The 15,192-nt window shown below is 41.9% G+C and overlaps 1 protein-coding gene across 1 annotated transcript in view; it reads right to left on the bottom strand.

Annotated features, from left to right (window-relative positions):
• The window catches only part of CFAP58 (cilia and flagella associated protein 58), a 111,651-nt gene extending 104,858 nt beyond the window's left edge, over window positions 1-6,793 (bottom strand). Inside the window, exons 1-2 of the mRNA XM_050804910.1 lie at window positions 6,640-6,793; window positions 434-715 (exon numbers count right to left, since the gene is read on the bottom strand). Of these exons, the coding sequence (XP_050660867.1) occupies window positions 434-715; window positions 6,640-6,648 (291 nt within the window). The 5' untranslated portion in view covers window positions 6,649-6,793. The remainder of the gene's footprint in view (window positions 1-433; window positions 716-6,639) is intronic.
• Window positions 6,794-15,192: the final 8,399 nt, after the last annotated feature.

The following is a 15,192-nucleotide window of genomic DNA, read 5'->3' as shown; positions in this document are numbered from 1 at the left end:
GAAAAGGGGTGCTAGGAAGAAAGGTCATGAAAATTACTACCTGGGAATTCTCAAGGCAATCTTTACTAAAACAGCAGAAAAAGCAGAAATATGAAAATATCTTTAACAGTTAAACTATCATCATGAGGTATTAAATTACTCATCATGCATCAAATAAGACATATTGAGATTCCAAATATTGCATTTACTTATCTCTAAATCTTTTCCCAGAAACCAAGCCAGTAAGATTCTCCATTATTTTCTGCATGATGTGATTCACCCAGGCTAAAAAATCATTTTCTTTGAGAATGAACATTATTCCTTAGGCTTAATGAATATAAAATCATGTAAATTTTTACCTAATAACTCATTTACTACCAGCCTAGAGGTGCCAATGTAATGAGAGAATGATGTTTTAAATTCAGGTTCATTCCATTTCTAGAAGATCACTGACCTTCTTTAGGGATGCAATGGTGGTCTGATCGTCCTGAGAGAGCTTAAGGGCAGTGGCGACCTTCGCGGAATTCACTACAATCTCTGCATTTAGCTCTCTGCATTTGGCCATCAGACGCTTTTCATTGTCATAAGACTTTTTCATGACAGCATGAAGCCTCTCATATTCAATCCGAAATTTTTCCAGACTTTTGTCTCCTGAAAGTTCATTAAGAACTCCCTGAAAATCTCTTTCCATTTCTTCAAATGCAGATTCTTCCAGGACTTGCTTTTCACCCTTTTCCTATAGAAAAAAAGCAGAGATGGGAAAGGGCATTGCAACATTTACATCATTACTATCAAGGAATTACTGCTATTATCTCTGAATGAAACACCTCCATACGAGCAAAATTAAAACCACTGATAAGCAGAAAAATTAAGATTATATGAAAGGAAAGATCCTTGTTCAGACCTTGATGCTTATGCACATATATATGTGTGTACATATATATACACACATACACATTATACATTTATACACATTACATATATATACATATAGGCATTGGAATATATATGCAGAATATATATGCATTAGGATAATAACAGTTCCCACCACATGGTGTTGCTAAGGATTAGATTAAATGAGATCACTGATGTTAAATACTTAGCCAAATGCCTGGCGAATGGTAGGAATTCAATGAATTTTCAGAGCTGTTATGATTATTCCAACCCTAGTCTCTTTTCATTGGGCCCTGCTTCTTATTGCCCCTAAGACTGCAAAGGGCGGCGGGGGTGGCCACAGTGTGTTGAGGCCAGACATAGGAAGATCTTGGCATAGATATCATGAAATCACATATACAGTGAAACTCATCTGAAATATGGACTTGTCTTCCAAAAGAGATTCCATCATTTTTATCCCTCAGCAATGTAGGCTAGGTCATGCCCCACGGTGTCCTAAAATGCCCCTGTGCAATACTCATGGAACTTTTCCACATTTGCTTTCCATGGTTAGATGGGAAACAAATTATTTCAAAATACAAACCCAGACATATAGATATAATTCAAGCAAGTCTGGCTATTACTTAGATGAGAACCTAAGAGTGAGTTATATCAGAATTCTTCTTTCTCTACTTTTCGGGGTTGAACTGTGTCCCCCAAAAAGGTATTTTGAAGTCCTAACTCTGCTAATCTGACCTTATTTGGAACAGAGTCATTTAATAAGTTAAGATGAGCTCAGACTGGAGTAAGCCACCCAGTTTGTGGTGCTTTGTTATGGCTGCCCTAGCAAACAAATCCACCTACTCCTTGTTATGTACAACATAATAATGAAGAAGAATGGGTGTGGTTAATATATTTATTCATTCATTGAGCAAGTATTTACTGAACATCTGCCATATATAAATTCTGTGATGGATTCTGTAAGAGATACCAAGATGAAGAATAAACAGCTTATTCACAGGGAATTTATATTTAATTCCTGGTGGAGTATGAATGCAGTTAATGAAAGCATAGAATTTGATTTGATCCCTATCATAAAATGTATTCAAAGTTCTCTATGAACCCACAGAAAGAGAATTATTCCCAGCAGCAAGAATAAAAAAAAAAAATCTTAGAAAAGAATTGGCATTTGAGCAGGCCCAGAAGGAAAAGTGGAATTTTCACAGGGGAATATGGAGAAAAGGGGCATTCCCAGCAGATGGCAAAGCTTGAGCAAAGCTCAGTGCCAAGCAAGTATCCAAGTTGGCTAAAGAATAAGAGGGATGAACGGAACAGAAGAGAGTCCAGAAATAATGTGGCACAGCTACAACCATCTGATTTTTGACAAAGTTGACAAAAAAGCAATGGGAAAAGGATTCTGTATTCAATAAATGGTGCTGGGATAATAGGCTAGCCATATGGAGAAGATTGAAACTGGACTCCTTCTTTCCACCACGTACAAAAATCAATTCAAGATGTATTAAAGACTTAAATGTAAAATCTAAAACTATAAAAACCCTGAAAGATGACCTAGGAAATACCATTCTGGACATAGGCCCTGACAAGGATCTCATGACGAAGATGCTAAAAGCAATTGCAACAAAAACAAAATTGACGAATGGGACTTAATTAAACTAAAGAGCCTCTGCACAGCAAAAAACAAACAAACAAACAAACAAAAAACTATCAACAGAGTAAACAGACAACCCACAGAATGGGAGAAAACATTTGCAAACTGTGCATCCAACAAAGGTCTGATATTCTGAATCTATAAGGGACTTAAATAAAATAGCAAGCAAAAAACAAACATCCCCATTAAAAAGTGGACAAAGGATATAAACAGACACTTTTCAAAAGAAGACATACACACAGACAACAAGCATATGAAAAAAATGCTCAACATTGCTAATCATTAGACAAATGCAAATCAAAACCACAATGAGATACCATCTCACACCAGTCAGAATGGCTTCATTAAAAAGTAAAAAAATAACAGATGCTGGCAAGGTTGTAGAGAAAAGGGAACATACTCTGCTGGTGGGAATGTAAATTAGTTCAGCCATCATAGAAAGCAGTGTGACAATTTCTCAAAGAACTTAGAATTACCACTTGACCCAGCAATTCCATTATTGGGTATATACCCAAAGGAATATAAATCATTCTACCATAAAGACACATGCATGCGTATGCTCATCACAGCACTATCCACAGTAGCAAAGACATAGAATCGACTTAAATGTCATCTACAATAGACTGGATAAAGAAAATATGGTACATGGGCCGGGCACAGTGGCTCACACCTGTAATCCCAGAACTTTGGGAGGCCAAGGTGGGTGGATCGCCTGAGGTCAGGAGTTCAAGACCAGCCTGGCCAACATGGTGAAACCTCATCTCTACTAAAAATATAAAAATTACCTGGGTGTGGTGTTGGGCAACTGTAATCCCAGCTACTTGGGAGGCTGAGGCAGGAGAATCGCTTGAACCAGGGAGGCAGAGGTTGCAGTGAGCCGAGATTGTCCACTGCACTCTAGCCTGGTAACAGAGTGAGACTCCATCTCAAAACAAAAAAGGAAAAATGTGGTACATATACACCATGGAATACTACTCAGCCATAAAAAAGAATGAGATCATGTCCTTTGCAGCAACATGGATGGAGCTAGAGGCCATTATCCTAACTAATGCAGGAACAGAATACCAAATACATGTTCTCACTTATAACTGGGAGCTAAACACTGAGTACACATGGACACAAAGAAGGGAACAGACACTGGGGCCTACTTGAGGGTAGAAGGTGGGAGGGGGTAAAGAACTGAAAAATTACCTATCAGGTACTGTGCTTACTACTTGGGTGATGAAATAATCTGTATACCAAACCCTTGTGACATTCAATTAACCTATATAACAAACCTACATATTTATCCATGAACCTAAAATAAAGGTTTAAAAAAGTCTGTGCACATTTTAGAAAAGGATAAGAGGTATGACAGGGAGAAGGAAGCCAAACACTAGCTAGGGAGTTACAGACACACAGTGAAGACACTGAATTACATTCCAAGGAGTATGGATTGCATTACTCTGCAAGCCACAGGGAACCACTCAATACTTTTGAGCAAAGGACTCATAAGGCTTGCAAGGCCTTACTTACATTTGCGACATTATGTTTTAATATTCTTCTCTACAAAGGGCCTTGGTATCAATACTCTCTTGCTGAAAGAAACCAACTGAAACTATCTCTAGTCCCAATAATAAAGTAAAATTTCAATTCACCCTGAAGATTTTAAGGAGTCTCGTTTACCTTCTATTTGACAAGCCTGTCTTGCCCAATATGGAGAAAGTCTAAATATTTTTGGTTTTCAAAAACACTTGTACTATTAATTAAATCTCTAATGATGACATGCAAGCAAAACACAGTCTTTGTAAATTAAAATAAATGTAGAGTCACAAGCATATCTATAGCATTTTGTATAACAACTTTAGTACTAATTTTAAATTCACATAGGTTTTTCTTCCTGACTAAAAGCAGATTATTGCAAAGACCACAATGTAATAATTCCACAAAGGAAGAAAAACCATATTAAGGAAATATGGTGTTGCTGCTGCTCTGTGCTTCTCCCTTGTTGATGCTAAACATAAGCACACACAAAAATTTATCACTACAATGTTCTTGGTTCCATCCCCGTAAATGGTATTAATGTCAACACCTGATCAGCAGCCTAATGATTTGTTTGCAGTCCAAGTTTTACCTATTTACCTGGCACTTAGCACAGGAATGGAAAAATACCAAAGAAAGAAAAGTTTTGAAGAAACTTTTAGGAACAAAAGAGATTTGTTCTTATTGTTATTAAAAAGTATATTACTTTTAAAAGCAAAGGAAAAATAATCTCTTAGCTTTGGCCAATAAACAGTTGATATTTCCATTGTTATAGTATATAACAATATCTGTTTCAGAAGCATGAAATCAACATGAACCGATCAGAAAGGAACTGTGGCATTTATTTATTCTTCACCTATTCACTGAGTGTTTGCTATGTGCCAGGCACTGTCCTGTCCTAAATTCTGGGAATATCAATTAGTGAGGAGAAGGAAAAGGAAAAAGGAAAAGAGAACTGCAATATAAGGTGAGGCCAGAGGGAAAATAGAGAATTGTGAAAGCAGAGGCGAGAAAGTTGGCTGAGGTCAAGTAAGAAGAAAAGCAGAAGAAAGGAAGAAACGAGAGGAGTAACAGAGAGAGGGAAATGGAAATAACTAATCCAAATAGTGGAGGAGCTTCTGAGGCCCGCACCTGGGCAGGGTTCCTCAGAGAAATATGCAAATATATCCTGAATAGGGCAGAGCCAAGGAAATGAGGGGGTGGTGCCTCTGGGAGGCTGGGGCTTCCCTACTGGGAGTGAAGAATCAAATAAACAAAGATGACTAGTGGGAGAAAAGAGGAGAAAACACTCAAAAGCAATAATGGGACAATAAAGAACTAGAAGGAAGAAGAAAGGAAATGGAAAGAAAGAGATACAAATGACAATGGGTAATGGGGAGAAGTGATGTGGCCACAGCAGCATGGATGTCAGAGAGAGATGAGAGTGATGGAGCCCAGGAGTGAGGAAGACGGATGATAAGAAAGAGATCGTATGATGAGGAAAGGAAGGAGGTGTTGATCACAGGAAGATGGAATTTATAAAGCTAGAGAAAGAGGAAAAGCAATGATGAGGGGATGTGAATGGTGCAGAGGAAGCAAGGGAGTAACTAGAACGGGGTGGGGGGTGTGGAGCATGATGGTGCTGAAAGAAGATGGGGCTTGGGCTGGCTTCATGGGAGTGAAAACTGGTCAGTTGCACAGGGCCCCTTGCTCAGAAAGGTCCCATTCTTGGTTGAATGCTCTGTTGTTCTGTCTTAAAATTCTTTGTAATTTTTGAAGAGATTTTGTGTTTTCACTTTGCATCAGGCCTTGCAAATCATGTAGCTGGTCCTGGCTGGAACAGACCATGGGATGGGTGATAGGCGAAGGGCTCTGATGGGGCCATGAAGGATTTAGGTAGGGCAACAGTGGATGGGGACTGTGAATGGCAAGTAATGACAGGGACCCGAGGCTCTTGAGGTTATAAATGAGGGGGCTGGGGGGCAGGCAGGGTGTCATTGAAGGGTTGCAGAAATAACCCCTCATTAGAGAGGCTGAAAATGGGGTGTACTGTAATATGGGGGAGTGGTGGGGTGATACAAGATGTTAACACAGGAGTCAATGAGCACACAGGGCAGTGGTGTTGGGCAGAAGAGCCTTAATGAAGATGTGTGACAGCAGGTGATCATATGTTAGGAAATCAGGGTGTGACAGGTGGACAAGGGCCATTGATTGGGATAACAGCAGGCATCTGTGAAGCCTTCGTCCAGGTTTCTCCTGTGAGATAAGACATCTCCAATATTTCTGTGTGAGCCTCTCTTGTGGTATCACTCCATGACTAAAGATCTAGGGCTGGGTGCATGTCACGTGTGGATTTCAGAATTCACTAATTTCCTACCACACTTAGCATAACGCAGATGCCACAGTGGGGGTAGGGGGGTGTCCACACAATTGAAGGAGAAACAGGAGGTAAAGGGACCAGAGCCAACGGAGAAAGGCGGGGGAGTGAGTGAGGGTGCAGACAGATAAGATGTTGATGAGGGGGAATATTGGCATCACCGTTTGTAACAATCGTCAGCAGGAGAGGGACAATGGGGAGGGGTCAAGGGAGAGGCGACAGAGGGGCGCTGACTCCTGACCTCAGCCATCCTGATGCTCTCTGGGGGCGGCCTCAGAGGCTGCTGTGGAGATCGCAGGAGCTGGGCGGGAGTCTGGGAAAGAAGCTAAAGGCGCGACGCGCTGTCTCTATCGCCCGCCCCGAGCGGAAACCCGCGCTCGGCGCGTCGTCCCGTCGCCTGGCAACCGACACGCCCTCTAGGGGCGCTAGCGGGAATTCGAAAGGGGAGGAGCTTCTGAGGCTGGCACCTGGGCAGGGTTCCTCAGAGAAATATGCAAATATCTCCCGAATGGGGCGGAGCCAAGGAAATAAGGGAGCGGTGCCCCTGAGAGGCTGGGAGGAGTCCCACAGTGCGGGCAGATGGAGACACCCAGGAGAAAGAAGTGGGCGAATGGAAAGAGGCCACCCAGAAAGGACGGTGGGGGACTAGGGAGCCAAGCATGGAGAACCGAGGACTAACGCTTGGAAGGAAATGTGGAGCAGAAGTTTCTGGATGAGGGAAGGACAGACGGCTACTCTCTGCCTTCTAAGACAACGAGGAATAATCTCACTTCCAGTCAGTTCAACCCTTGTAAAACAGCTACTATGTGCAAGACACGGAGGGACAGCTGAAGTAGAGAAACCACAGATGCTGTCTTCAAAGGATTTAATCTAATATTAGTGGTGAGAAAAATAGGGTGCAGAGCTTAAGATATCCTGGAAAAACGTATGTAGCACCACATCACGAAAATCTTTCTTCTGGGATCCCACTCCCAAAACCGTTTCTTTGCCCTCTTTTCTCCCCTCTGCCTCCACTCTTTCTGGACTTCAGGTACAAATAGTTGAAATAATTATACTCCTTGGTTCGTGAAATGTGTAAGACTCCTATCTGGTTTTATTTTCTCCCTTTATCCCCACCCCTACTCCCAACCCCTATCCTCAACCCCATAGGTATTCATGCTACTGTGCTTCCATATGTATTTTTGGGAAATGTACAGCATTTTTATCAGTGTATTTTTAAAAAATGTTTAAATAATGCTACTGGACTTTGGAGATTATCTTATTTTCCACTTTTTTCACTCAACATTCTTTTTAAGGATCTGTCCTCGTTGCGATCGGCAAGCATATTCTAGTTCATTGCTTCTGAGTACTGCACAGCGTTTCAGAAGGGGCATCTACCACACTTCACTTCCATTCCTGAGGTGTTAGGTAACAAGGCTGCCTCTAATTCTCCAATACATCAGGTAATACAGCCGCGATCGTACTTGTCCGTGGTCCCTTATGGACCTCTGTGCAAATTCCTCTGAAATATATGCCAAAAGAGCAAAATTGTTAAAGTCATAGGGATGCATAGGGACATTTGCTTATGCAGCTGCATCCTGCACAAACACATCCAACCATGGGGCAATGGAGGCTGAAAAACAGCCTCTACTCTCTTTCCCATGCCATGTGCCCTACTGGAGGAAGGTGTGCACTTTTTATTCTCACAAAATCTCTGTACCCCAGCCAAGTCATGAACCTAGAAGGCTGTAACTATCTAGAGGGTGTGATATTTTCAAACTCATCTGGCCAGAAGTGAACAGTTTTCCAAAAGCACAAAGATGTCCAACAGCCTAGTACAAGCCCAGGGTATTTACCAAGCACTTTAAGATTGTGTACCAGAGTTACTACCCTAGGCTGTACTCCAGTGTGTTGTACAAGGGTTTCCGTCCAACACTTCCATCCATCCTTTCCAGAACGTGGTAGGTCTTTTTTATTAAACACTCATAAAGTGTTTAGTAAATGCCAGATACTATTCTAAGTGCTTTGCAAACATTGACTCATCTAATTAGCTAATTTTCTAATTTCTGTCAATATGATGAAAGTAGTGTAAGTACATTTTTTGCTTTCATTTTCACTTCTCTAACTACTAGCGAATTTTTTGACCATTTCTTTATACATTCATAGGCTACTTGAGATTCCCTTCTGTGAACTGCCTTTTCAGCATCTTCGCCTATTTTTCTATTGGTCTTTTTTCTTTTGATTTGCAGACATCTTTGAGAAGCCTGGACATCAATCTGCTTTAGAAGACTAGAAACTCTGCCTTTATGTCCTTAAGGGAACAACAGTCCTTAATTTTGATACTGTGGCTCTTTAGCTCTTTTTTCCCCTATATTTTATATAGTTTTTTGGTATTATTTAGACTTCCTTAACCCCAATGTTATAAAGGTATTCACCCATCATTTTTTTCTATCTATTAGCTTCATAGTTTTACTTTGTTACATTCAGTTATCTAATCCATCTGGAGTTTTCCTTCCCATATGGTGTGAGATAGGGATCTAACTATATTTTTCTCCATGGGGTGAGCAAATTTTCCAACAACTCATGTCAAACAATTCATTCTTTCCAAATTGGTTTAGGAAAGTTTCAAATAGACATGAGTCTATTCTGAGCTCTCTGGTTTGTTCATGTGTCAGTAGCACAGGGTTTTATCACTGTGGGTTTTTAGTTAGTCATCACGGTTGAAGGGCAAGTTCCCCATTCCAAATTCTTCTGTGTCAAAATTGCTTTGTCTATCCATGGACCTTTATCCTCCCTTATAATTTTTAGAGTAAGTTTGTCAAGTTTATGAGAACTGTGTTGAATTGACGAATTAATTCAAGGAAAATTGACAACTGTGCAGTGACATCTCATTCATGACCTGACACTATATATCTGGTGGACAAAAAGAGGGAAATGTGGCTGAGTCATAATGTGCATGGAGGTTGCTGGAGAGGTGGCGGATGAACTGGAGAGGTAGGCTGAACCACACTGTAAGCCAAGCAAATAGAAATGAGCTTGAAATGGGACCGGCAACCCAGCTCGGGCTGCTTTGTGTGTTCACAGGAAACCTGATTACACATTGAGACCATCGGCTTGTGGGATTGCCATGATCCAGAGAAACTCCATAACATTTCTGAAGGTATATAACAAAAATAAAGACCTAGAGGGCCCTGGTCACCCATATGTTGCACTGATGTCAAGTGCAGGGCTGTGTGTCTTCCCATGTCCAGGGGATCTCCTAAAAGAGATTTCATAAGCAGGTGGCCTGCATAGGTGACAGCAATTCAATCCAGTAAACAATTTTTAAAGAACTTACTGCATGGTAGGCACACGGCTGCCCACAGGAAGCACCAAGGTGACTATGGCAGAGTCACTGCCCTTTGCATTCACAATCTGTATTGAGGGAAAGACAGAAGGGAACATCTACAGTTAATTATAACGCAATATGATGGTATAATTTAGTATATGCCATTTTAACAGAAAGCACAATGGGAGCTCAGAGAATCTAGATACTGATATCTGAGACCTTACTTATAGGAGGACAAAAAGACCCAAATATGAGCAATCAAAGAACCACAAGGAGGTAGAAAGGCATGTGACATGTTCAGCTCATAGGAAAGAGATGCAGGGGGCATCAACAGAGATGGATGGATGGATGAAAGAATGGGTGGTTGGACAAATCAATTTATGCTAATGAAACAAAATGCTTGATTTCCAATTTTCTGGATTACAGAAGACTAATCACCACCCTGCTCCCCTGTGTTGTTGTAATAAGAAGAATCACTAGGTGGCATTATAGTACCAAAAGTCCTCACCTTTCAGATCCTCTAGGACAAACACACCCAACAAGATCGCATCAGCCCCTAATTTAGACAAATGAGTGCTTCTATTCATCTCATTTCTCATTATATCCACTTAATTTATTTCTTGAGCACCTACTATATGTCCAGCCCTATGTTGCATACTATGGAGAGAGAATACAAAAGGAGTTGAAGACAGATCTTCTCCCTCAAGGAGCATAAGGAGAAGCAAAACGTGCATGCCAACACTCCCCCATAAAAGATTTTCTGACAACAGTCCCAAGACAGGATATAGTAAGCACTGAAATCAGGATGTCAGTAAATAAGGTCCTGTGTAATCTGGCCCTTTCGACTTTCTGGTGCCAGCTCCCATCACTCACTCCTTGTTACACTGGTTCTTTCAATTCCCTGGATAGCCATGCTCTTCCCCACTGCCCGGAATTCACAAATGCTGATCTTCCTGTCTAGAATACTTGACTCTCTCTCTTTCTCTCTTCAGCTGGCTGGCTCCCATCAATCCTTCTTTCAGATCTCACTTCTTCAGATTACCTTCAGTCTCACTTCACCAGACTACCTTTTCCAGTATTGTGTATTCTACTTCTTGCATCATCCCACAAGGGTAACTAATGGCCTAGTCACGTAAATGGTTGCTTAACACCTGTGTTCCTTACCACGCTGTCAAACTACAGGAGCACTAAGATGATGCATATCTTCTTCACCCCTGTCTCCACTGGTGTTAGGGGCTGAATTGTGTCCCTCCAAAATTCATACATTAATGTCCCTATGCCCCCTACTTCAGAATGTGATGGTGTTTGGAGATAGAGCCTTTAAAGAGGTGATTAAGTTAAAATAAGGCCAATCAGACTTGTATCTTTACAAGAAGAGGAAAATTGGTCACATAAAGAGACATCAGGTATGTTATGTGTACACACAGAGGAATGACAGTGAAAAGGAGACTATCTGCACAACAAAGAGAGGGGCTTCAGAAGAATTCAAACCTGCTGACACCTTGATCTTGGACTTCTAACCTTCATAACTGTGAGGAAATCAATTTTTTTGTTTGTTTGTTTTGTTTTGTTTCAGTGGGGAGGAGTTTGAGACGGAGTCTCACTCTGTTGCCCAGGCTGGAGTGCAGTGGCACAATCTTGGCTCACTGCAATCTCTGCCTCCCGGGTTCAAGCGATTCTCCTGCCTCAGCCTCCGGTGTAGCTGGGACTACAGGTGCGCACCACCACACCCAACTAATTTTTTATATTTTTGGTAGAGACAGGGTTTCACCATGTTAGCCATGTGGTCTCGAACTCCTGACCTCAAGTGATCCTTCCGCCTCAGCCTCCCAAAGTGCTGGGATTACAGGTGTGAGCCACCATACCTAGCCTCAATTTTTGTTTGCCACCCAGTCTGTGGTATTTTGTTGTAACAGCCCTAGCGAACATAACCAGCCAGCACTCTGCTGAATAATAACTGTTCAGCGAATCACTATTGAATGAGTTCTAAAGTAAGGAAGCCCAGTGAACCATGACATCTTAAAGAAAGGTGCATGGTAGACATGGTTCTTGAACTTGACCTTAAATGATATGTATGAGTTAGAGACATGGAAGGAAGTAAAAATCTCAGGTATGGGGAACAGCATTGGGCAGAAACCAAGGCAAGAATCCAAAAATCCTGCTTTAGGCGGGGTGAGGTCCCTATCAGGTATTGGTGGACACTAAAGTTGATAAGAGGGCATGGGTGAATAGCAGAGAGCCTTGGAAGGATAGCAGAGAAGTGTCTCCAAACTCAAGGACCAGGGACAGTCAAGAACACACCCATTTGTTCTGCCAGATATCTCAAATATATGATCATGAGCTATACTACCTCTGCAAAGCTCCTTATTTAAACCTGGATATAATCGCCTCTTGTCAGTACCCTTCTAGAACTTCTCAGTTGTGTGCTGTAACACAGTAATAAGAACAGTATTATATACCCAGTGTTCACCTCTTCAACAGCACCCAGTGAAGATATGAAGTAAACCTCCAAAGAGCAGAAACACTGACTTGCAGGCCTACATGTAAATTCCTAGCCTGTAATGCAAAGCAACTGTGCCCTAACAGAAATTTACCTCTGTAATAGATCAGAGAGGTCCCAGAGGCTAGTTTGGGGTTATCTATATCATTCACAATCTCCTCTGAGATTATCAACTCCCACCCAGAATTACGTGCCTCCCTGAAGCCATGATGCTGTAAGCCACCCTACCTACCTCCCCAGGGCTATAGCTGATGGGTCAAGGGGGAGACCTGACCCACATGAAGCCAATTCTATTATTTTTCCTGGGAATTTATAACAGAGACTAAGAGCAAGTCAATCATCGCTCAGGTCTGGAACTGAATATGTGAAGCCCAGGAGAGGCAGAGAAAGGCAGGCGGCTGTATGGAGGGAAGAATAAAGCAAATAAATGAGGGGAATCCACAGACCAAAAGCAGGAAGCGAAAAATGGGGGAGGGAGCTTCTTCCTTGGTGGCTGATGCCCTGTGGGAACCTGGTGGCAGTCCCTTGAGAGACCCAGCAACACCAGGTCTCCTAGATTCTGCTAGATAATTTGTATCCTCCTAACAAAATCACCTCATTTGTTTACGCCAGAGGAAGTGAGTTTTCTTTGTATATATCAAAAATAAAAAAGAAATTTAAAGTCTGCATCAACACAGATCCTGTTTGCACAGGCATTCTTGTGGCATTGCTGGATTTAGTGTCTATGGAATCTAAAAACTACATTTGGGGCCCCTAACGACATGGTAAAAACTGCTCCTGTCATCATATCTAACATTTTTCCTGCAGACTGTTAGGAAGATTAAAAGCCCACGTGTTACAGAAAATTGTTATCATTTATCAGCCAACCCTATGGTCACCTTAGATGACAAAGCAGAGTCCCCACTGGCTAGTGCTCTCCAAAACTGTTCGGGGCATATTTTATTCCTTTAATCTTCTCCTTTTCCCGCCTACTGCAGTGCTAACTTAACAGAATATTTGTTGAGCATTTGACATCAGCTCCCAAAGGGTCTCCAGACAAACTCCCCTCGTGACACCTGAGGAGGCGACGAAGCTCAGGCAGATTTATTAGGAAGACTGAAAGGTCAGGTGCCAGGTAGAAGCACTGAGGGAGCAGCCACAGCGGGTAAGCATTTTTACCAGGAGAAGGAGATAGCAGTGTCATAACTACCCAGTCATCTTACCTGCCTTGAATTTTATTGGCTTGAAACCAGCTACTCTCTTATCCTACACAGATTACTTTTGGGTATGACTGGTTACGCCAGATCATTCAGTTGGTGCTTCTTGCCCGAGACGCCAAGGTTGCAGTTTGATGTCCTACTCAGGACTGGTAAGGACGTGCACAAGCCAACCGGTGGACCAGATTGGTTGAAAAGCCTAAGTGGGTCAATTGCGATGGCTCACTCCTGTAATCCCAGCATTTTGGGAGGCTGAGGTGGGCAGATCACTTGAGGTCAGGAGTTCGAGACCAGCCTGGCCAACATGGTGGAACCCTGTCTCTACCTAAAATACAAAAATTAGCCAGGTGTGGTGGCAGGACCCTGTAATCCCAGCTACTCAGGAGGCTGAGGCAGGAGAATCACTTGAACTCAGGAAGTGGAGGTTGCAATGAGCCAAGATTGTATCACTGCACTCCAGCCTGGGTGACAGAGTGACACTTGGTCTCAAAAAAAAAAAAAAAAAACTAACTGGCTCATTACTAAAAACTAATAGTAAATAGATAAATAAATAAATAAATAAGTGAGTGGGTAAATAAATAGCTGAACAATATGACAAGACCTGGTCTACTGGGGGAACCAGCCCCCAGTAGTTCAATGTAGGTTCTTTTCTATTTTCCCTAAGTGTCAGCCAATCTGAGAAATAAAGAGAAAAGAGTACAAAGAGAGGAATTTTACAGCTGGGCCTCCAGGGTGACATCACATATTGGTAGGACCGTGATGACAACCCCAAGCCTCAAAACCAGTAAGTTTTCATTAGGGATTTTAAAAGGGGAGGGGATGTACAAACAGGGAGTAGGTCACAAAGATCACATGCTTCAAAGGGCAACAAAGATCACAAGGCGAAGGCAAAATTAGAATTACTGATGAGGGTCTATGTCCCGCTGTGCTGATATTGTCTTGATAAACATCTTAACAGGAAACAGGGTTCGAGAGCAGAGAACCAGTCTGACTAGAATTTACTAGACTGGAATTTCTCAATCCTAGTAAGCCTGAGGGTACTGCAGGAGACCAGGGCATATTTCAGTCCTTATCTCAACCGCATAAGACAGACAATCCCAGAGCAGCTGTTTATAGACCTCCCCCGAGGAATACATTCTTTCCCCAGGGTATTAATTATTAATATTCCTTGCTGGGAAAAGAACTCAGTGATATCTCTCCTACTCACATGTCCGTTTATAGGCTCTCTACAAGAAGAAAAATATGGCTCTATTCTGCCCAATCCCACAGGCAGTCAGACCTTATGGTTATCGTCCCTTGTTCCCTGAAAATTGCTGTTATTCTGTTCTTTTTCAGGATGCACTGATTTCATATTGTTCAAACACACATGTTTTACAATCAATTTGTACAATAGTGATCCTGAGGTGACATACATTCTCAGCTTACGAAGATAATGGGATTAAGAGATTAAAGTAAAGACAGGCATAAGAAATTATAAGAGTATTATTAGGGAAGTGATAAATGTCCATGAAATCTTCAAAATTTATGTTTATGTTTTTCTTCCTCGGCTCCAGCTGGTCCCTTCGTTTGGGGTCCCTGACTTCCCGCAACACTGGTCTATAAAAATTTTTTTTTTTTAATGAGCTGGGCTGAGTAGGGAGGAATCACTGGAGCCCAGGAGTTTGAGGTTACAGTGAGCTGTGATTATGTCAGTGCACTCCAGCCTAGGTGACAGAGCAAGACCCTGTCTCAAAAACAAACAAATAAACAAAAGTAAATAAGTGAATGATATGGTCTGGATGCTTTGACCCC

Source organism: Macaca thibetana, chromosome 9 (genome assembly GCF_024542745.1).
Source record: "Macaca thibetana thibetana isolate TM-01 chromosome 9, ASM2454274v1, whole genome shotgun sequence".
Lineage (NCBI taxonomy): Eukaryota > Metazoa > Chordata > Mammalia > Primates > Cercopithecidae > Macaca > Macaca thibetana.
Note: the sequence above shows the minus strand (reverse complement) of the source record. Positions and strands in the feature narration are given on the sequence as shown.